Here is a 24,112-nt window from a genome sequence, read left to right on the forward strand (position 1 = left end):
ACACTATCACATTTGCTGTTGCTGATGTGAAAACTCATTGAGTAACAAGTAAATATCTAATATTGACAGCGCCAGCTTTCAATCACACTATCACACTTGCTATCGCTGATGTGAGGACTCGTTGAGTTACAAGTAAACATGTAAGCAATTGATCGCGCCAGCTGTCTATCACACTATCACACTTGCTGTTGCTGATGTGAAAACTCATTGAGTAACAAGTGAACATATAAGCAATTGACCTCTCCAGCTTTCAATCACACTATCACACTTACTATCGCTGATGTGAAGACTCATTGAGTAACAAGTAAACATCTAAGCTATTGACCGCGCCAGCTGTCTATCACACTACCACAATTGCTGATGCTGATGTGAAGACTCATTGAGTAACTGGTAAACATCTAAGCAATTGACCGCTCCAAATTTCAATCACACTATCACACTTGCAGTCGCTGATGTGATAACTCGTTGAGTTACAAGTAAACAACTAAGCCATTGACCGCTCCAGCTTTCAATCACACTATCACACTTGCTGTCGCTGATGTGATAACTCGTTGAGTTACAAGTAAACAACTAAGCCATTGTCCGCGCCAGCTGTCTATCACACTATCACACTTGCTGTTGCTAATGTGATAACTCATTGAGTAACAAGTAAACATCTAAGCCATTGACCGCTCCAGCTTTCAATCACACTATCACACTTGCTGTCGCTGATGTGATAACTCGTTGAGTTACAAGTAAACAACTAAGCCATTGTCCGCGCCAGCTGTCTATCACACTATCACACTTGCTGTTGCTGATGTGATAACTCATTGAGTAACAAGTAAACATCTAAGCTATTGACCGCTCCAGCTTTCAATCACACTATCACACTTGCTATCGCTGATGTGAAGACTCATTGAGTAACAAGTAAATATCTAAGCTATTGACCGCGCCAGCTTTCAATCACACTATCACACTTGCTGTTGCTGATGTGAAGACTTATTGAGTAACTGGTAAACATCTAAGCTATTGACCGCGCCAGCTTTCAATCACACTATCACACTTGTTATCGCTGATGTGAAGACTTATTGAGTAACTGGTAAACATCTAAGCTATTGACCGCGCCAGCTTTCAATCACACTATCACACTTGCTATCGCTGATGTGAAGACTTATTGAGTAACAAGAAAATATCTAAGCTATTGACCGCGCCAGCTTTCAATCACACTATCACCCTTGCTGTCGCTGATGTGATGACTCGTTGAGTTGCAAGTAAACAACTAAGCAATTGACCGCGCCAGCTGTCTATCACACTATCACACTTGCTGTTGCTGATGTGAAGACTCATTGAGTAACAAGTGAACATATAAGCTATTGACCGCGCCAGCTTTCTTTCACACTTGCTATCGCTGATGTGAAGACTCATTGAGTAACATGTAAACATTTAAGCTATTGACCGCGCCAGCTGTCTATCACGCTATCACACTTGCTATCGCTGATGTGAAGACTCATTGAGTAACATGTAAACATCTACAGACACCCTTTATAGCTTGCTGTTCGGTGTTGAAGGCCCGTACATTGACCTATAATGGTTTAGTTTTATAAATTGTGACTTTGATGGAGAGTTGTCTCATTGGCACTCATACCACATCTTCCTATATCTATAATAATGAACGAGTTTTTACATTGTAAACTGATGTTCAATTTTATTGTTATCTTAAATTGACCAGTGCCTTAGGACGTAAACATAAACAAAGTGTTACAATTTATTGTTGATCGGTTGAAGAAAAGAAAGGGAATACAACTTGATTATTACACATGGGTTAGATTTCGTAACGTACATTATTCATACCTTGTTATTATTTCAGTTATATATAATTCTCTTTTTCAGAACTAGTAGTAAAACTAAACAGAGAGAATAAATAGTACAAAATATTTTATAACCAAAGAATAAATAGTACAAAATATTATATAATCTGGTTAATATAACAAAGCAGCTGTCAATATATCTTACTCGCTCGCCCGGAGACAAGTTTACAAGTTATGTGAAGTGGGTATTTAGCACATACTTACAACTTCTCGTCCAATCATATTGCTTGTAATTGCCTTCTCCGTTTCATTATACATATTTTCCAGTATACAAAGTAACTATGCATGAAATAAAGACTGAAATTTCCTTGTATATGAAAAATAAAAAAAATGCAACCAAAATGGATGTCCAAAATAAAACAAAAAGTTTTTACCTTGATTTTTATACATCGTGCTCACATATAGGCCGATATATATCTTATAGGATTTTTTAAGAGACAACCACTGAATTACAGGCTTCTTACTTGGAACAGGCACATACATACAGAATGTGGCGGGGTTAACTATGTAAGCGGGATCCCAACCCTCCACTAACCTGAGACAGTGGTGTAACAGTACAACATAAGAACGACCTATACAAATCAGTTGAAAAAGTCTTATGTTGTACTGTAAAACCACCGTCCCGGGCTGGGGAGGGTTGGGATCCCGCTAACAATGTTTAATTTTATGTGCTGCATTTTTGTTTTTTCAGTTTTTGTACATAAATTAGACAGTTAGTTTTCTTGTTTGAATTGTTTTACATTGTCATTTCGGGGTCTTTTATAGCTGACGTTGCGGTATGTGCTTTGCTCATTGTTGAAGGCGGTACTATGACCTATAGTTGTTTATTTCTATATATATATTTGTCATTTGGTCTCATGTGGAGAGCTGTCTCATTGGCAATAATACAACATCTTTTTTTTTATGTTAACTCTTCAGATGGATACAAATCGACATACATCTAACAAAAACAGAGTGGACGTTGCATGCAGGGTACTTGTACATTTCAACAACAAAAAGTCTAGACACTAAGGACAGATCTGAGAGTACTCGCAGTTACTCACAGCTAATTCAAAGCCAATCATTATAGACATAGGAGATGAGATGAAATGATATCCGAAAGTTTTTGTGTTTTTTTTTTTTTTTTATGATTTTATTTGACTGGTACTTTATCTTTACCGGAAAGGCAATTTAGATGTGCACAAAAGTCAAACAATGGGTTTAAAGGCAATCGGGAAAATACATCCTAGTATATGAGGGTGTGATACTAATGCGAGACCTATTTTTATAATGATAACTTTTTAATATTTAAAAAAGAGACATATTTCTAATGTGAACTAAAACCCACCCATAATATAACAAACTGAAATATAAAAATCATGTAAAATAAATAAATGATAAAATCTGATTAAGTCATAGTAGGGTCATACTAATAAAACAAAGGATATATATTAACAAATTATATATTGCCTTGGGACAAAAGTGGCTGATTTGTAATGACATTAGAATTTTATCTAACATTTTGTCTATACTAAGCGTCCAGCGATCCACAAAGATCTGATAAGCAGCAAAGCCTGCAGAAATATTACAAGCGAGCATGTCAGAAGAGTCAGTCCTGGTGGTGGTGAGCATCACCTTATATCACAGTATTAAAGGTAAGTTTGCAAAATTTGATTTAAATTATTGTATCCTTTAATATTATTTTAAAAAGTTATGCGGCTTTTGTTGTGTAATGCAGCAACTTGGTATGTTTTGAAGCATACTAAGTTGCTGCTAGTCGTATTTATCTTCTAATTTTTCCCTCATACTATGTCAAAAACATTGAGATTCAAAAGAAATATCATTGTAAGCTTAGTTGCTGATAATACTTTCTGCATAGTAGCTGTTGTCTCAGTACCGTACTTGTATGTTCCATGCACAAACATTTTGACTATTAATAATTAGTTTATCGAATATTTTATAGACCCCATGTCAGTTTACCTCTGATACGATTTCGGTTGTTCTGAATTTTGTTGTTTTCTACTTTACTTTTTGGCCTGCGAATCTGAGAAAGGTTCTCCAGTAACGTTAAACATATGTACGAAGAAGTTTTTTTCTTATTAGAACAATATTTTATTTTATTTCCAATTAGGGCCCTAAAGGGCATACACATTACAACATCATTTTTTTCACAATACAATACAAACAAAGATTTTATAATAAAAAAAAAAAAAACATGCTAACAATTTGAAAAAGTTTTGAAAGTAATATATAGATAAAGAAAATAAATGAATAATGCATAATAATGTAAATGTAGTTAATATAGATAACAGCCAAGGAAAAAAAAGATATATAATGTATGTTATCGCTTTTTTGTGCATTTTTCCTTTGATCTTTTTTTGTGATAATTTTTCATATCATGCTAATCGTTCGAGTTGAAAAATTATCGCTAGAAACTAAGGAGGCACGTGGCAATGCTAATGAAATAGACATGAAATTGACAAAGTCGTCATACTCGGGTAAAATAGCGACAAACAGATTATCATTTGTCATCTCAAATCGATTGCTTTTCTCGATTTCGCCGTCCCGGCTCAAGCAAAAAAATCAATCTCGTTAAGATGATCAACAATAAACTATAATTATACAAAACAATGGTGTTTATCTCAAATCACATTTTATTTATCGTGACAAAATGCCAAATAAACAAAGTTCTGAAAATGTGAATACTGATTATACTGGCCAAAATTGCTCACATGAATTTCATATTCATCTCACATGCAATTCAAATGAAAAATTCACGTGATACTCACCTGAGACGAACACATGTATGAATTTCATGTGATAAATTAATCAATTCAATTATATTCGAAACTTTATATTTTTTTAAATTAATTAACCTTTGAAATTCACTTGAGTTTCACATTAGATTCACGTGAAACTCACATGCACTAATTTCACGTGAGATTTACGTATAAGCTCGTTTGAGGTGAAATTCACTTGTATTTCATGTGAGATTGATGAGTGAAATATGCCTGTATATAACAGAATGACCGGTGTGATAGAAGCTCGAACTGTTCAAAGACGGTAAATGTTCGTGTTTACTGTTCGTATGTTGTTTTTTTTTGGTTCTTGTAGCTTTAGCTGTTGTATTTTTATATGTATATTTCTTTGCTGTAAAATTACATTGTTTTCTTTTCTGTCATTGTTTTCTTAAATTGTCTATAGCAGTAATATATTTTAGAAACATATAACAGTTAAAAAATATTAGTTTATAATTTATTCGTCAAGGCTTTATAAAAGTGTGTTTTTAAGCAACAACAGATATTCAGGTCAATTTCTCTCGTAAATATGATGTATCAAGTTTGGCTTTGGGTTATATAGTAGGACTATTATCACAAGATAATCCGATTTATTATAATACACCATTTGAATATCTCAGAATTATAATATAGTTCACTAAATCCATCCATACAAACACACATTTGTATACTACTGTGTATGTTTACGTATTACTAGGTTATGGTTGAATGATGTTTATTTTCTTGCTAATGATTAGAATTTAAATGATCTTTTTACAAATGTACTCTTAAGTTTGGTATTTTGGATAAAAGTCGTTAAATATATAAAACGTTTTTGAGCATAACAAACTATATATAAAAGGATGTTCATGTATAATGTATAATTATAAGCCATTTGTAAAAGTCTATTTTTATTTATTTTTTAATAGTTTTTGAGAACTTTAACTGGTCAATGATAAAGCTATGAAAAATCAAGAGAGAACGTTTTCCCGCCAAAATTCCAATGGCTAATATCTCGAAAACAAGCACATTGACCCCTATATTTGTTTTGCTTTTTTTATTACTCAATTAATCCCCTATTAATATATACTAGTTTTATGGAAAGTTATTTATTTTTAAACTGAACAGCAAACATCCTTAAGTCCCTATTCAAATGGTAAAATCAAAAGCTCAAACGCATCAAACGAATGGATAACAACTGTCATATTCCTGACTAAGTACATGCATTTTCTCAAATAAAAAATGGCGGATTAAACCTGGTTTCATAGCTAGCTAAACCTCTAACTTGTATGACAGTCGCATAACACTGTTTATTTCAATATCTCAGAATGTTTTTTTCTTTTTTTAATCCCTTCTCTATGCAGAGATACGAATGTAACTAAGTAAAGTGTAGAGTTGTATTAAAAGTTAGTACCAAATCGAAATCTGTGAGAGGAATTGTTGATTAAACAATAATAGTATACTAATAAGTATTGCAAACTAACTTCTTAAAATCAAGATGACAATTTGCGATATGGAATCTCAAAAACAATTCTAAACTTTCATGTTTGTAATATCTTGTTTTAATGCTTTTTTTAATTTTTAATGTGTAATTAAACATTTTATTTTACTAAAATATTTGATCATGTTGATAGAATGACACGAAGAGATTGTGTTGATAGGAGAATGGCCCGAGAGAATACATGGTTTGACAATACTATTACAACTGATACATATGCATATGCATTAACGCAAAATTGAGGACAACAAGTACATATCTAAGATTGTTTTTAAAAGATAAACAAAATCACAACAAATTAGATACCACTAAAAGCCCGACAAATGATTTATATAATATTTTATTTCCTAATACTGGATGCTTGTGCATAAACACAACAGTTGAGGTCAACGAGTACATGTTTTAGATGTTTTATATACATTTTATAACACATTAAATACCATCAAAAGCTCGACAAATATCATATTATTTTCAATAGTCAATTTTAATTAAAAAAATATGTAAAACGCTGTTGATAATTACATCTCATTATGATATACTCCATTTTAAGATATATATGGAGAGGAATATACCTTACCCCTCAGTTCCTTAACTGTTGTGGAGAGGGTTGTTTCTCTTATAAGACAAATCATTTAATCAATATAAAGCCTAATTTTAGGCAGACAGCTACTTAAGTATTTGTCATGGGCATCCAGAAAAATACCTTTTTTTCTAGACGAAAACACACACAGAAGCAGTTAGGTAGCGGGATCTCATATACATTTTGTACTTTTTAGTGCGGTATTTATAAATTTGATAATAAAACATTATTTGACTACAGTGAGTATGTTACCCTCTCTGGTACTTCACTACGTTCAAGTAAACATTGAGTATGGCATGTTACCCTCTCTAGTGCTTCACAAAGGTTCAAAATTACAATTAAAAGTATCTGAACAAAAACTATATAACTGCACGAAATATGTGTACTGTTCTTTAATTTCTTAAAAGATTTATTTTTTTTAATATTTTCAATCTGTTATTGTTTTGTAGATACCTAATAAGGAGACTTGTTACTGAAACATCTGAACGTTTATCATGGCTTCTAGCACATCACTACAGGCACACAAATATAAGTATGGATTCCAAAGGTCAAGAGGAAATAAGTTTAAATGGTATCTGATCCTGGCTATCAGCATTGTCTTTGTTGTATTGGCGGTCACTGTCATAGGCCTGACGATTTACCTCACAAGCGAAAACAACAAAACAGGTACGTATCATAGAGGTTACTCGGCTACCTTCTAGCTCACAGCTTGGATTCGAGCACCATGGATAAGTTATGTTTTATAATTGCTGTTTTTTTTTTAAATTTGCTACAGATTCTTTATCATGATCGTGATACAGCTTCTGTCCAAGTTTTTTAATGCACTTAATCACCAAAAGTTCAGTCTTTTCAGGGCCGTAACTACATTGAGGCAAATGAGGCAAATGCCTCGTGTTGGAAATTTCAAAAAAAAAAAAACTGAAACAAGATTGTCTTCATATCAACCTGAATTGTTTCATGGAAAATGTCTTGCAAGAAGCAAGTTCTCTTCACTCTCTGATGTCGCCCCTGCATATTTTTCGTGATCCATGTTTCTATTTAACTTTTAGTTTTCTGAGTTGATGGTCTTAAATGTTTGTACTTCTGTGTCCCGGGTTTGTCTTTTGTTCATTTATTGTCCTACTTTATAACTATAGTCTGCAGAATATCGATTTTCATTTGTAAAGTGCGGTTTTGCAATGTTGCATGTCAACCGATGTCCAGACATTGTACGAGAAAATATTTTAAGAATATACGATGCTACTGGACATAGGAAAAAAAATGGTCGTTTCTGCATGGAGAATTGAACTTGATATCAAAGAATACTTAACTGGCTCTTTGTTGGTAGATAAAACTAGATAGCTGACATGGTTTAAATTAAAGTATGGCCACAGTCAATGCATAGACAAAATACAAATGATCAATGCCCAATTTTTTTTCCTGTTCTTCATCTTGATAGTCGATGAAGGCCTTAAATAATAAAAGAATCATTAATACCGTAAAACAAGGTCAAGATGGTCCTTAGTGTCGACTTAAGCAGACTGAGTACTAGTACTTAAAGCATAATACTGCACTGTCACTATATCTAAATCTAGTCATAAAAAAAATCACCAAAGTCTGAATTAAGCACAATACAAGACAAGAACAGACAGACATAATGATTATGAGAATTTCGGTTTTTGCTCTATCCTACATATCGGTCTACTTTTAATGTTGTCCCCGTAAAACATAAAAGTCTTAAATTACAATGAACCTATGTTTTTGCTTTGAGACAAGTATATTGTCGAAAAAAATAGCTAAAAATTAATTGCGTTTCAATGTAAGAAAGAGTCCGGGAAACGCTCAGAATGCACGATGAGTTATTTTTCTCAGAGCTTCAGGGGGCCTGGAGCGGTCCCCAGACCCCTCGCCAAAATTTTTTCGCCTCGCTACGCTCGGCGAATATATTTTGCCTCATTATTAAATGAGGCTAGTTACGGCCCTGCTTTTTCAATATTTCTTTATGTTTGACTATACCGTAAATAATCATACAAGTGATTTTAAATTTACTGATCTATTGGTGGAATGTGTGAGTGGTATAACGTTTACTAAACCGACAGGTGGTCATATAAATGGTTTGAATTTTACTGTACGCATAGAGGATCAATTTCTCTGAACATTAGCACCATTGCTATGTATGGAGCTAATGTTTCATTTCAAAAAAATATGTTAATGTACAATATATTTCGTCATAACTGGTCCTAACAAACACATTAGATAAACTATGAATTATTTGTTTTTTGCTTATGTTACTAGTTACGTGTACCTTATGACCTCTAGTTAAAACACACATGTACATTATATATGCCATGTAAATACACCCATGTTTTTATTTTTGTTGATTAACAGGTGACAAAGAAGCGCAATACGATCCTGGAGATGACGTCATAGGTATGACAAATATTTTATAACAGTGTAATGTTTCTCATAAACGAAAAAAGTAACATTTTAATAGAAATTTTTAATGGAAATAATAGTTGCTATTTTTCTTGTTTGCAATCTTCACGTACGTACTAAGACAATTGTTTCATGTTTATATCGGAGTGGTTTTTATTTATAATTGAGATACACAATGTATTCTCCATGCCTTTTTACATGTAATGCAAATATTTTCTTCAGTTTCAACAGCACAAACGGTATCTACAACTTCCGCAACAATTAGCGTCAGCCAAACAACGCAAACGATCACAAAGTCTTCAACAGAGAGTACAACTACTATAAAAATGACTTCGTCAACTCAAAAGACAACTCCTGATATGTTGACTAGTCATCGGTCAACAACTTTGATATCTTCTCAACAGACAACCACTGAACCGACACCTCAACCACCAACCACTGAACCGACAACTCAACAACCAACCACTGAACCGACTTCAACCACACAAAAGTCAACAACTGTAAACAAACCTCCTTCTACGGAACACCAAACAGACGAAAAGAGTACTTTTTCAACTCAACAAAGTACCACAGAAGTGATTTCGTCGACTCAAAAATCTACAATGTCAACAGAACAAAGAACAACCGAAACAATGACGTCATCAGGTTCACAAACAACCGACGAATCATCAACAGCCAAATATTCTACGTCGAATGGTCCGGCAGTGTCAACCAGTGTTTCACCAACATCAACAGTACAAGCCACATCAACGGTCGATACAACAAGCACATGTAATACTATAGTTTTATAAATCTATCAAATAACATTCTTCAAAATTTTAAGCTGCCTAAAAAGCCTCATTTTTAGAATATTTTTTTAAAGATTGATGTTTATATTGTATGATAACTTTTACCTGATGCAAAAAAGACATTTTGTTACAAACATGCGAATATGGATAAAATTATCTCTTAGCTTATAATTACAGTGTGTGATATACAACACACGAAGCAAAGGCATTTATCGTATTCATTTCTTAATACAATAGCAAAAGAGATTGATATTGTTTGATTTTTTTTAAAATAAGCTTTTACTTGTTACTTGACAAATTTATTTGTTACTTTCATTTGAAAAAAGTGCAAATATCACAAGTTTTAAAATAGGGAATCATAACAAAAATGGTTGAGACATGTAGATAAATTCTATTTCCACAGATTTAAAAACAATCGTTATATTAACTGACTTGTAACATTTATAGATAATGATATGCTTTTGATTTTTTTTTGCAGCAATTGAGTTATCTGGATATAATATCAGCAGCGCATCTCCATTTTTACTAACTTGCGAGGTAAAAAATATTCCTGGATGGATTGACCTTTTGATTTATCGTCACTATGGCAACAACCAATCAGGTCTGTTGGCTCAGATGACTGCAGGACCAATAGTTCCAACGGTTATTGTAGTCGATGATTCGCTAACATTTTCAGCCAACCACCACAGCGATGCCATAACAATGATATTGATGGCTCAAAATTTCGAATGCAACCATGCAGGGACGTACAGTTGTTCGGTATCGTCTGCAACTGTTGTCGTATCAGATGAAACAGAAATTAAAGGTACAGTTTAACTTGAACTATAATATGAGGCAGGCATAACCTGTGAATGGGGACGAAGTCTGCATTATGTATTATTTTCTTAATAAACATATTTACACTTTTGGTATTTAGCTGTATTTTGCCTCCGAATGACCTAACATCACCTCCGAATAACCTTTTGACGTCAAGCAACAATCCCTTTTTAGTTGTGACGTCATATGTTTTGAATTATGAAGTCAAAGTTTACGGGAACCTGTGTGATGTTATGTAATGGCAGACAAATTTGCATACAAGTGTAAATACGTCTATTCAATCATGTTGATAAAAGAAACCGAAATACCGTACGTAACGTTCCCGATTTTGGTTCTGTTGTTAGGGAATTAGCTGTGACGTTCTTTAAGTTATGACGTCATATTCGATGTAACGTAACGTGTTTTTTTCATATCAAACAATTATTAAAATTGAATTTGTATTGAGATCCAATCTTATGTTTTACTAGACTGATAAATATTAAAAAAAATCAAAGTCTCATGCAAACAAGACAGATTTCTGCGCAAATGCGGGAAAACCGGAACAGGAACTAGATCTGAAAAAAAACGTTAACGATTTTGAGTTCATTAGTACAATGAAAAATTCGGGAAATTTTCCCAGATTTTTTTTTTTTTTTTTTTCATTGATTTTTCTACCGTAATTGGGGACTTCGTCCCCATATAAATAAGCCAGGGTACATTCTCAAATTGCATCTTATGCATATAGAATGGTGAAATCCAGTTACAATATAATTTTTTTTCTACGCTATGAGTTTCATTTTTCGCAGGTTGGTCAAAATTACTATGGGGTATTTTATTAAGTATAAGGAACTAAAAAAAGAAATGTATGCAGGTAAACTGTTTTGGTACTTAACATTGAACTTACTCAAATTAAAACTTAATGAGGCATGAGTGAAATAACAAGGACCGCCATATTACACACATGCAAATTACATATACACGAACTTATCTCACTTGGCGGTGTTTGTTATCCTTTTACATATCGACCTGTAGTATTAGATTGTTTAATTGACATGGTCGACAACAACTACATGTATACTATTCGAAACATGTTGTCTTAATTTTAAGGTAGATGGGGTGTCTAAATTATAATCCATAGAATGTTTTAATAATTTGCCAAAATGTTGTTTATATCATGCTTTAAAAAAAAAAAAAAAAAAAAAAGGGTCACGGGGCTTATTTTCACGCTACACGGTGTTCAAAATTGACAGATTTTGTATAGATTATGCATGGAAAACCCAATTTTCTACAATAAAGCGTAAACTACACCATAGAATTTTGAGATGACATATGAGAAGATAGCTTTAACAGTATGCTTTCAGTTAAGAAAAAGAAAAAATGGGGTCACCGGACCCGTTTTCTCGCTACATTATAAAATAGGTAAATTCCTAACACATTCTAATGTAAAAGTACCTTGATCTGAATTATCTGCCCATGTATTTGAGTTGCCCCCTTTATGTATCAAAGTTGGAAAACAATGAATCAAACAAAAGTTTTCTGTTTTTTGTAAAATACAACCAAAAATATGATAAAACATGTCATTTTCTGTATTGAAATGAAAGTTCTTACACATGAATTACCTACTACTCTAAAGATTTGCACATTCTATTAAAGATCTAGACCTTGTTTTCTGGTATTTCCAATCCAAGATCAGAGGCGGATTTAGGCCCTTTTGGGAAAAAAAATTGGTTGCTTATATAGGGAATCACTGAAGCGTGACTGGAGCGGGCCCCCACTTATGAAAATTTCTGGATCCGCCACTGAAGATGGAGGAAGACAACCTATCTACCTTTAAAAGCCTTGGATATTATTTTTTTAACAATTTAATTAAAAGCAAAAAGTAAACTCATTTTGTTTTTTATTCAGTCGTTTCAGAACCACCAGAAATCTATTTTCCTGTTGGGATTGTTGAAGATAGAACTATGTCGTTGGACTGCATTGTAGAGTTTGAAGGTACTTCCGGTGACATCAAATGGACATTTAGTCCACCTGGATTAGGCAATATGTTTTACGACTTGAGTATAGATCCAGACACAAAAAATAGTTCAATGAGTTGTACGACTAAACTGGAAAGCAAATTAACTTTTACCCCAGGGATGTATGACAACGGCTCAAGCTTTCGATGTGAAGTTGTGAATGTAGAGGGTTACAATGGTGCAACAGTTTTACAAAAGACGGTTCCATTTTATGTGTTACATAGTAAGTTGAAGAAAATACGAACTCAAGTTCTGACTTGAGTCGAATTCGTGATATTACCACTTTGACAGAAACATTTTTTGTTAAATTCTAATATGTTGTTAACCAAAAATCTGTTAGAGTATTCTTTTTTAAATTTTTAACAGTTCATTTATTAGAGGTTTGACCATATTTTGTTATTTTGTTCAAATGTCTACCATTTTCTTTGAAAATTGTAATTGACAAATGTAGAAATGATGGCATAAGTCGATACGATCTTATTTCGTTTTTGACACTTCTGTGATATGCTTAGTTTTTTTTTGAATAATTGTTTTTCGTGTATCAAAGTTATATTGTCTTTTTATATTGTTCTGAATGTGCATGTAATTTTAAAAAAACTAATTTTGTCTTTTTTTTGTTTTTCATGAAATTTGAATTAATTTTGTCATTTATTTTTTTTTTCAGATTCCATCTGCACAAATCGTATTTTTGAGATTTTTAATCATCCTTACCAGCCATGTGGGAAAATAATATATTGTTCGGAAAATGGAATACTTGTTTTTGAAATTCCGTGTCCAACACCTGGCTACTGCTATGATGCATTGCTTACTGACTGTGTTCTGGAAAAAGACCTCAGTATTTATAATGAAACCAGTACTACTATTGGACCAAGCACAACTGGTGCACCACCTATCTCTTAATTAAAACTGAAGAGAAAACGTTTCGAGATAATTGAGATTATGATATTAGAATACCGGGACAACAGTCTGGACCTAATAATTATGCCCCACCTACGATAGTAGAGGGGCATTATGTTTTCTGGTCTGTGCCTCCGTTCGTTCGTCCGTTCGTCCGTTCGTTCGTTCGTCCGACTTCAGGTTAAAGTTTTTGGTCAAGGTAGTTTTTGATGAAGTTGAAGTCCAATCCACTTGAAACTTAGTACACATGTTCCCCATGATATGATCTTTCTAATTTTAATGCCAAACTATAGTTTTGACCCCAATTTCATGGTCAACTGAACATGGAAAATTATAGTGCGAGTGGGGCATCCGTGTACTATGGACACATTCTTGTTTTATATTCTAAATTAATTTTGTATATTGATACATGCTGTTTTGTTTGTTTGTTTGTTATTTTTTGTGGGTTTACATTGCTTTATATGTGATTTGTCAGTGTTTCCTTCAAGTTTTTGTTGACATTAATAGTACCTGTATTTAAAATGAATATTTCAAAGTAAATTTGTGAAAGGAAGTAACTGACATATTAGCGACTAAAAAAAAACATAAACCACGTAATTAAAAAAAAAAAAGGATAAAACAACCAAGAATGAAATCCAAAAATAAAAATAAAAGATACAAACTGGCTTGATATTTTTGCTTTCAGTGTAAGCTATCATAATATATAAAAAAGAAGATGTGGTATGATTGCCAATAAGACAACTCTCCACAAGAGACCAAAATGACACAGAAGTTAACAACTATAGGTCACCGTACGGCCTTCAACAATGAGCAAAGCCCATACTGCATAGTCAGCTATAAAAGGTCCCGAAATGACAATGTAAAACAAATCAAACGAAAAAACTAACGGCTTTATTTATTTAAAAAATGAACGAAAAACAAATGTGTACACATAAACAAACGACCACTGATTTACAGGCTTCTGACTTGGGACAGAAACATACATACATAATGTGGCGGGGTTAAACATGTTAGTACTAAATTAATGCAAAACGATCTACCATTGGTTAAGAGCTATCACGAAGTATGTAATCATTTAGTTGTTGAACATGCCACCGAGAAGTATAGGACCTACTGGAAATTATAAGAGTGACTCTTTTACGTGAAGAAATTGGGGTCTGGAACTATTAACCTATTTTCTTTCGTTAAGTCCCAAAAAAGTAGGGTTTTTTTTATACTTTTTGCTAAGTTCTTCTGTTTCTCGCAACTGACTTGTTAGCGATATATGGTAGGGATACTTTAGAAAACCGAAAAAAATAAAAATAAAAGGGTTTGGCTATTTGGGATAAGTAAATCCAGACGATTACCACAACATAGAGATAAAGATAACACTATCGATTTCATCAAGGCGATTTATGTCAACAGTCAATTCCCACACACATAGATATCAAGATAACATTATCGATTGTATCAAAGCGATCTTTATATCAACAGACAATTCCCATACACATAGAGATCAAGATAACATTATCGATTGTATCAAAGCGATCTTTATATCAACAGACAATTCCCATATACATAGAGATAAAGATAACTGTAATGGCCTGACCATTAAGTTTAACCGACGATTGGGCTCAAGCAACAGACTATCAGGTGCTGATAATTTATTCTCAAACCAATCTAACAAATGGTAAAAAGCTGAAAAACAAATAAAATCCAATTTTACAATGTGTTCAATTAATGTTATAAAAACGAAATGTCAAAGGTAATAGATAGCACAGTCCGTTGAAGCGAGAAAATGTTGTACTTTCAAGAACGGTTAAATTTCAGGTATTTCACGGAGAAAAGGTTCAAATATGTATAGAGTAATTTGAAGGCTTCAAAAACAATGTTGTAAAGTTAACTCACTCTGTGGTTAGCCACGAATTGTGTCCAAGATGATGTTCCTGTGATCGTTATGACCTTGCAGTTTTCATGTAACGGATACGTGTGAGAGAGGGAAAGGTAGCGACGGTACGATGTTTTAACGTTAAAGATGAATAATCCTCCTAGACTGGAGCACATAAATAGATTAAGAATATAATCAAACGAACTATATAAATTACGGAACGGTGTAACGGAATACTCCCCGTCTGATGTCTATCTGATATAACTATTCCATAAATTTTTCAAATATGAATACAAGATTTACACAAATGAATTAATCCCAATATGAATTGAATATATACAGGTGAAATGTCCACTATTGGTCGTGTGAGAAATATCACGTCTCAACTTGCGACATTTCACTATAAAGTTTCCTGAATAGATTAATTCCACGGAAAACCGGGTTCGGCACAGTTTCTTGTCCTATGAAGAAGGATCTCTCCAATGAGATCGCTGTGATTTGTAGAATGTTCCATAGCTGTCGTTGAGATATTAGGAACTGTTTTCTCCAACGTTGTGAGACGGCGACGACGGTTAGAGGTGGTCCTCTGATGGGTACGACGAGAGGTAATATTTGATCCTCTTCCGGTTTGGCGAAAAGTTCCATCTTTTTTAGTATCAGACAAAATTAAGCGTTTCGTCTTAATGTTCAATCCTGCTGATCTTGCTGATTTATCTGTGAAGTGGGGTCCTCTATGTTTGATTTTGTTGTAGTAATGTCCAAGAAAAGGTGTTACTTTGTGAACTACTGGTTCCTTTTCACTAAAATTCAAGTCAAATATGGCAATACTGCTTCCTCCTCGGAGTAGAGGTTGCTTGCTCAGAGGCAGATTGATATTGGCAATAGGTCCTTCTTTCGGAATAGGTTTGTGAATGCTATTGATTTCCTCTCCATGAACTTTAGGTTCTGTTGATTTCGGATTGAAACTTTCTTTATCTATAGATTTTTCTATAGAAGTCACAGATTTTGCTTTTAGTGACGCGAGTGATGTCCCTTTAGATGAATTTGTGCGTTTACCAGGCTTGGTACTAGGTCCTGTACATTCAAGGGATTGTATTGAATGCGATTTAGCGACCTTGGCATTCGAATGAAAGTTTTTGTCCTTAGACTGAACAACAATTGGATTATTGTCCTTGACGGCTATTTCCGGTCTTGAGGCAAGACGTTGTTCTGATTCCGTGATTGAAACGTTAGTTATCTTTGTGTTGACTTCAATAGGAACAGTTTGCTTGTCAATGTTTGTATTTCCAATTATGACCCAACCAAGTCTCAACTTTTGGGCAAATGGAGTTCGGGATGGTCCTAGGCGTTGTTCAAGGACGTGGTGTGCCTCTATAAGGTCCCTTCCAATTAGGAGTAGAATTTGACAACGTTCCTCTAGTGGTGTAATGCTTCCTCTGAGTTCTGTCAGATGGGGATGATGCATTGTAACTTCAGGAGTAGGAATTTCGTCTCGATTATTGGGAATATTATTACATTCAATTAATGTAGGCAGATCAAATTGTACGTCACTATGTACAGATTTTATGACGAAATCTTTTCCTCTTTTCCCAGAAGTAGCTACTCTGCCGGAGCATGTTGTAAGAGAGTAGTTTTCAGGTTTCTCCCGAACCTTGAACAGACTGAAGAATTCAGGCGAGGCAAGAGACCGGTTGCTTTGGTCGTCGATAATGGCGTACATCCTGATAATTTTGTCTGTCTTGTCCTTGTGGTACACGTCCACAGGTAATATCTTGGCATAAGATTTTTCGCTCTTATGATCTTTGTAGATCTCTGTGCAGATCGAACTTACAGAGGTTAACTTTGTTTCAGCTGACTTTGTCTGCTCCCCGCCGTAGACTTGTGTTAGCTCCCCGCCGTAGGCTTGTCTGGGTGAGCTAAACTGGGAACTTTCAGATTGTTGTGGTCTAGTGATGTGAAGTGATGTGGTATGTCGTTCACTTCCACACTCGTTACAACTGATACTTGCGTTGCAGTCCCGACTTCTGTGTGTGGTTGACTCACAACACTTGTAGCACACATTGTTTTGTCTCAACAGTTCCTTGCGTTCCTCGATTGGTTTGGCTCGGAATGCTCGGCATTCATTCAAGGTATGCTTTGTCTTGTGTATGATAAACAGATTTTGTTGTTGACTGCTATCTTCAGTTTGCTGTTCAACAGCCGTCTTATGGACGTTGACTTTAGAGTACGTCTGAGGTGTGAACCTTGGCGTAGAGTCTTTTGTATTTGGTGTTACTTTTAATCCAAAGATGAACCCAGGATCGTTCTTCATTTTGCTCATTTCCCTGATGAAGGCAGAGAATTCTGTGAATGGCGGAAAGGCAACTTCATATTTGGACTTGTATCTTGAAGCCCTTGTTATCCACTTTTCTTGGAGTCCGTATGGTAGTTTTTCCACAACAGGATTTATACCGGACGAAGAATCGAAATAAGCAAGTAAACATCCCAGCTTGGGATTTTCCTTGTGATATTCGATTTCTGATAGAATATCAGACAAGTCATAAAGACGTGCGTTATCTTTGTTCGTCAAGGTAGGAAAATTGACGAGTTTACTCATGAGAGAGGTTTCCAACATTTCTGGAGCACCATATCGCTCGTCAAGCCTCTTCCATAATCTCTGTATACCTATGGAAGGATTATTGGCGTTCGACACTCTTATGCTAATGGCGTGTTTAGCAGACTCTGGACCGAGCCACTTGATCAGTAAATCGATCTGTTCTGAGGCAGAGACTTGTAACTCATCAGTCACGTTCTTGAAGCTTGCTTTCCAAGTATGAAAGGATTCTGCCCGATCGTTAAATCTTGTTAATCGGGAGAAAAGCAGGTCCTTGCGTAAGAGAAATCTAGTTATCTCTGATGTAAGGTTGATTTGTTGCTGGTGTGCAACAGGGACCTCTTCTATTACGTCTTGTTTTTTGTGTGAAACAGGGATCTCTTCTATAACGTCGTGTTTTGTGCGTAAGACAGGGATCGCTTCTTTAACACCCTGTTTTTGGTGTTCAGTAGGTCTCTCATCTGAAAGACCTAGTTTTTGTATGCGGTTACTAATCCCAGATCTGGGATAAATGTAACTTCCGGTGACTTATTATCGGAAGGCAAGACAGCAGATGTCTGTGGCAGCAAGTTCGATGCCACGGATGGCACGAACGCTGGTGCTTCGTGACTCAGCTCGATCTTAACAGGAATTTGTTTTTTTCTTTTGAGGTCCTGTTACTTCCTTAACAACAGTTGATACAGGAAGTTTATTGACGAAATCTTGCACACGCTGGAGCGGGTCTTCCTTTTCGTCAGGGAGATCGCTAACCGCTTGGCTATCATCGTATTCCAGGATACGAGCCTCGGCTTCTGCGGCTGCAGCTTCTCTCTGTGCTTCAAGAAGGTTGAATCTGGCTTTCAGCTCGGCTTTTTCACGGCTTACCCGTACGGCTTCATGTTGCATTTGAGCCTTCCTGCGCATAGCCTCTTGTTCTGATTGCACTTTTCTGTGAGCAGCCTCCTGTTCTAGTTGAACTTTATGTTGAGCGACTTCTTGCTCCATTTCTGCCTTTTTACGTGTGGCTTCCTGTTCCATTTCAGCCTTTTTAAGTGTGGCTTCCTGTTCCATTTCAATTTGTCTGAACAGGGCTTGTTCCTCTAACATTGCTTCCTGTTGTAAGATAAGGGCATGTTTTTCGACGAATGCTATCTTAGACTTTGCAGCCTCTGCCTTGGCACGCTTTCTACGTGCCAGGCTTGACATGTCTGACACGTTAGAGCTACCGCTGTGCGAGGTTTTCTTACCCCTTGAAGTCTTTGTTTTAGTTGATTTGGCTTTTGTTAGGGCGAGGCGATGCTCGTGTAGTTTTTCCATGACCAGTTCCACTTTGGACAGACGCAAATCCAAAGAGAGTTTACATGCATCAATTTCTTTTTGACTCTCCAATGTTCGGGTCCTTTTCAGAAAGTCTAGGTATTCATCTGTGAGCCTACGATAATTATTACAGGCTTTAACAAGTTTGTCCTGGACTGTTAGGAGTTGCTGGAGATCGTTAGCAGGCGTTGTTACTTCAAATAACTGGGATTCAATGTCTGCCCAGAGAGCCTCTAGTTCCTGACAGAACTTGTCACGTTTTTCAGTGAAAGCTCCTTGTCCCTTTTCCGTGAGGTCACGTACTCGCCTAGCCTCGGGATCATCTGACTGTATTTTATTAGATGGATTTTCTAATACTTCAGGGACATCTCCCTGTTGGAGCTGAATCTCTTCGTGTTGTTCCTCATGACTGGGATCCATGTTGACTCAACGTTGTTAGGTTGCTGTCGAGTACACACAAGATCTGTAGTCCACTGTCAGTGTAAAGGTATGTACTTTGCTACGTTGTCGTTCCTTGTCTGGATATGTAAAGACAGGTTGTCGTCAATTTACTGTACGTCAAGGGATGACGCGTACATGCAGGGCTCAACAGGTAGGTTGCTGTGTAGCTGTGGAGTGGCGTTATCTGTGAGACACAACAGGCAAGTTGTAGACTTTTTACTGTAATGGCCTGACCATTAAGTTTAACCGACGATTGGGCTCAAGCAACAAGACTATCAGGTGCTGATAATTTATTCTCAAACCAATCTAACAAATGGTAAAAAGCTGAAAAACAAATAAAATCCAATTTTACAATGTGTTCAATTAATGTTATAAAAACGAAATGTCAAAGGTAATAGATAGCACAGTCCGTTGAAGCGAGAAAATGTTGTACTTTCAAGAACGGTTAAATTTCAGGTATTTCACGGAGAAAAGGTTCAAATATGTATAGAGTAATTTGAAGGCTTCAAAAACAATGTTGTAAAGTTAACTCACTCTGTGGTTAGCCACGAATTGTGTCCAAGATGATGTTCCTGTGATCGTTATGACCTTGCAGTTTTCATGTAACGGATACGTGTGAGAGAGGGAAAGGTAGCGACGGTACCATGTTTTAACGTTAAAGATGAATAATCCTCCTAGACTGGAGCACATAAATAGATTAAGAATATAATCAAACGAACTATATAAATTACGGAACGGTGTAACAGAATAATAACATTATCGATTGTATCAAAGCGATCTTTATATCAACAGTCAATTCCCATACACATAGAGATCAAGATAACATTATCGATTGTATCAAAGCGATCTTTATATCAACAGACAATTCCCATATACATAGAGATAAAGATAACATTATCGATTGTATCAAAGCGATCTTTATATCAACAGACAATTCCCATACACATAGAGATCAAGATAACATTATCGATTTTATCAAGGCATTTTTTTTACTTTAATGTGACGATATTGAGTCGATACTAATATTTGCAGTATGCTTCAAACATCCATGACACATCAAGACATACCCAGATGTCTATATCGACAATGTCGACACGATATCGCATGGGGTGTATAGTGATTAAGTAAATATCGATATCTATACGATATCATTGTTATCGTCGATATTGTAACTGCAGCGTGTCTTTGATATATCCCGCAAAATTAGTCGATCGTGTAGAAGGGCAGGAAATTTTGACAGTCATTGTTTAAAGAATGTTTGTTGATGAACATCGGATTTGACTTTTACACTTTCACCGGACATTATTAAACTGTGTATTTATATTTCCTTCATTTTTTCCGTGTGTGTAATTTGTTATAGACGTAACTGATCATGACATTGTTTTGATCATCTCATCTTGTTTGCAACGAACAACCAACCTAACGATCTCCCTCAGTTAGTTGATTTATTATTTGTTTGCTATAATGAGTATTTGACTAGATGCATATTCAGAATAAAAAAAATAAATCCTGCAATGATTGATTGATGTTTTATAACATTTTTAATAATGTTATTTCGTGCCGTCAGTTATTACTGGTGGAGTGCCCATGCAGAGAGAACCAATGGTCCTAGACAGAAAAAAACTAACAATCCTAGTCAATAGAACACCTGCCATGTACGGTATTCACACGCACAACATCGTTGTTGACATGCTATAGTGATACAGTATTTGGACTACTTAGGTCACTCCTTACTAGTAGGATTGACAAAGTAGCACGACTGTCATGATGGATGAGAAATTTAGGCTACCACTGGAAAAAGAATGCTGAATCATAGGGCAAGAAAGGTCGCTTAACAATAGAAACAAAGTAAAGACTTCTTTAATCGCCAAACAACATGAGACTCCCTCATGCACTTGATTGACGAGTGTTTGATAAATTTCCAGTGGCAAATATTTCATGCATGTTTTGGACTATTGGCAGCGAGACAGCTTAATTAAACGATAAACTAACATATGTCACAGATATATTAAACGTTATAATCACAAATAGGAATTATTAAGATTTAGTATGTATAATAAATAACATAAACAAAACGCATATTGATAGTATTACGACAGTTCGTGTGTTATGTTGGTCTCCATGAGAACGTATTCATAAATATGTCTGTAGCTACCGAAGCTCTGACAGAATCATACCCTTCTGTTACTGTTTCATTGTGGAATGGTTCGGCATCTGCAGCTCGCTTTCGATGTGTGAGATACATGCTAAGTCTCGCCCAGATCTGAAGTAAGACTACACTTAAAATGATAAAAGCCCAGACAATAACAGCAATATGGTCTATATTCAGACTGCTTTCCTTCTCGGATTTTAATTTCGTTCCTGGATTTATTACATCTGGTTCCTGCACGCTCAAGGCTACTGCCCTTGATAGGTTCATAATGACTGCACGTGTTGTCTTAAATGTCGTTATTCTACAACAAAAAATACTGTTCCTCCAATTACCAAAGTATTTGTTTTTTACATAAAAAAAAAATAACAATCAGAAATGACTAAATATTTAAAATTTGACTTTTTTAAGACATTCATTGTTTTTCTTAACAACTGGCAGTTTTCTACAACTGTGCGTCCTGATCAAGGCTCAACGCCTCCTGAGAGCACTAGAAACTGAATAATTTATTCAGCTATGGCAGAGTACAATGATATAATATTCACACGGACGTGTTCTGATTGATACTTCAGTCTAGGAGAAAATGGTACATTTATTTGTTTTTATTTGCTTTTTAACTAGCTTTCAGTAACTGCGAATACTTCAAGATTGGAAATTTGTCTTTTTTGTTTTATGGTCAGTTGTGTTTGTCTGTATTAATGGCATATTTTGTGGTGAAAACAGGGTCATTGTTTGTCCATAGGCGGAGATTAACATTAAGGCTAATGATAAATTAAGGCAACATCAATGTCAAATTCAGTAGGTTTACCAAAAAGAGGGTCCACCATGGTTAAACTAGAGGATTAGGACCGGCACTTGAAAAATACAAGATTGACCGGGATCAAACTTTGCTTTAGAACAAGCCATCTACGAGCCCCGTAGAAACCTTTGTTTTTCCAGTTTATACCATTTATAGAAAAAACATCCCTCATTGCAGAACTATTCCCAATAAATGTAATTAAATTTAAAAATCAAAGTGTGTCTTAACATTCTAGCAGTAATTGTCTCACCAGTGGATCGCCTTTTTTATAATTGGCTTTGTGTGAGTTGTTTACCCGGATAAGCTTGAATGAATTCGACGGAACACTCGGTTGTGTTTTGTAACGCATGACTAAACAGCCATGGCCATTCAAAAAATAATATAGCCGGAATTTAGTAGAATTAAAAAGAGAAACTTTTTTAACCAACGGTTCAAAAATAACAATAGAGAGCGACTATTTCGATATAACTGTTCATGAACCCAATCCATTTTTGAATTGTTTAAACTTTAATAGTATTTGCAGGGTGGTTGTTTCTACATATAATTGAAGTTCTCCTGGAAACTTTGCTATAAACAATGACATAGTCTATGTTCCATTTTGAACAAATTTTCTGTACCTTTTGTTTCGTAGATCTTCATAAGGAATAAATACTGTATGTAAAATGTGTTCCGGTGAAAATAATATAACAGAGTATTTGTTCCACTCGAAAATTGAATTATATTGTTCACGCTTTTCTGTATTGGATATATCTTAATTCAAATATCATATTATTATTTTACATGCACTGCCATCTCGCCAAAGAAAACTCGGTATGTGCAAATGATGTGTAGCTTTCAAAAAACTGTTTATATAATGACAACCCTCAATGGGACTGATGGGTTATGTTTGCGTTATTATTGCAGTAAAATAAAGAAACTAAGGTTTTAAAAAAAACACAGCAGAACCATGGATGATGCAAATAAAGACAAAGAAATGCTTTGCGTTATACAAATAAAGTGTTTGAACTTAATTTGTTTTCATAATCTGTATATTATAATACATATAGATTCTTACATTGATACGAGTGGACTATCGGCTTTATCCAATCGAGATAGTCAAATTATCAATTTGAGGCTCGGACTTTAAAATTTAGAATTTAACTATCTTCTTCTTCTTCTCTGGATCTTTACACCCTTTATAGGGTAACCATACTTTTGTATGTCGAACAGTTCCACCACAAAAAAAAAATGAAGAATAAATTAACGATCGTAATACAACAACATTATATACACTATTTACATTTTTTTATGTGTTTTTACAAAGGAGGTTTACAGGTTTTATTTTTACTTTTACATGGGAAGTTTACAGTTTTTAAGAGTTTTTACATGCAAATTAA

The 24,112-nt window shown here is 35.0% G+C and overlaps 1 protein-coding gene and 1 long non-coding RNA gene across 2 annotated transcripts; one reads left to right on the top strand and one right to left on the bottom strand.

Annotated features, from left to right (window-relative positions):
* The first annotated feature begins 3,340 nt into the window (after nt 1–3,340).
* Nucleotides 3,341–13,615, top strand: LOC143073707 (uncharacterized). The gene is made up of 7 exons (XM_076249471.1): nt 3,341–3,481; nt 7,131–7,347; nt 9,049–9,090; nt 9,319–9,867; nt 10,363–10,689; nt 12,585–12,917; nt 13,359–13,615. Exons 2-7 carry the CDS (start codon nt 7,176–7,178, stop codon nt 13,592–13,594), a joined length of 1,659 nt encoding a protein of 552 aa, XP_076105586.1. The 5' UTR covers nt 3,341–3,481; nt 7,131–7,175; the 3' UTR covers nt 13,595–13,615.
* An 8,161-nt stretch (nt 13,616–21,776) lies between these two features.
* On the bottom strand, nt 21,777–23,075 carry LOC143070904 (uncharacterized). Its single transcript, XR_012976761.1, has 2 exons — nt 22,987–23,075; nt 21,777–22,241 (listed from the first exon to the last, which is right to left on the bottom strand). It is a non-coding gene; the product is annotated as an uncharacterized LOC143070904 (long non-coding RNA).
* Nucleotides 23,076–24,112: the final 1,037 nt, after the last annotated feature.

The sequence above is a fragment of the Mytilus galloprovincialis genome, chromosome 4 (genome assembly GCF_965363235.1).
Source record: "Mytilus galloprovincialis chromosome 4, xbMytGall1.hap1.1, whole genome shotgun sequence".
In the NCBI taxonomy this organism is placed as follows: Eukaryota; Metazoa; Mollusca; class Bivalvia; order Mytilida; family Mytilidae; genus Mytilus; species Mytilus galloprovincialis.

Excerpts from the sequence above, each read along its gene's own strand:
- LOC143073707 (XM_076249471.1), top strand. The coding sequence starts at position 7,176 with ATGGCTTCTAGCACATCACTACAGGCACACAAATATAAGTATGGATTC. Across the intron at positions 7,348-9,048 it reads AAGCGAAAACAACAAAACAG|GTGACAAAGAAGCGCAATAC; the intron begins GTACGTATCATA and ends GTTGATTAACAG. Across the intron at positions 9,868-10,362 it reads GGTCGATACAACAAGCACAT|CAATTGAGTTATCTGGATAT; the intron begins GTAATACTATAG and ends TTTTTTTTGCAG.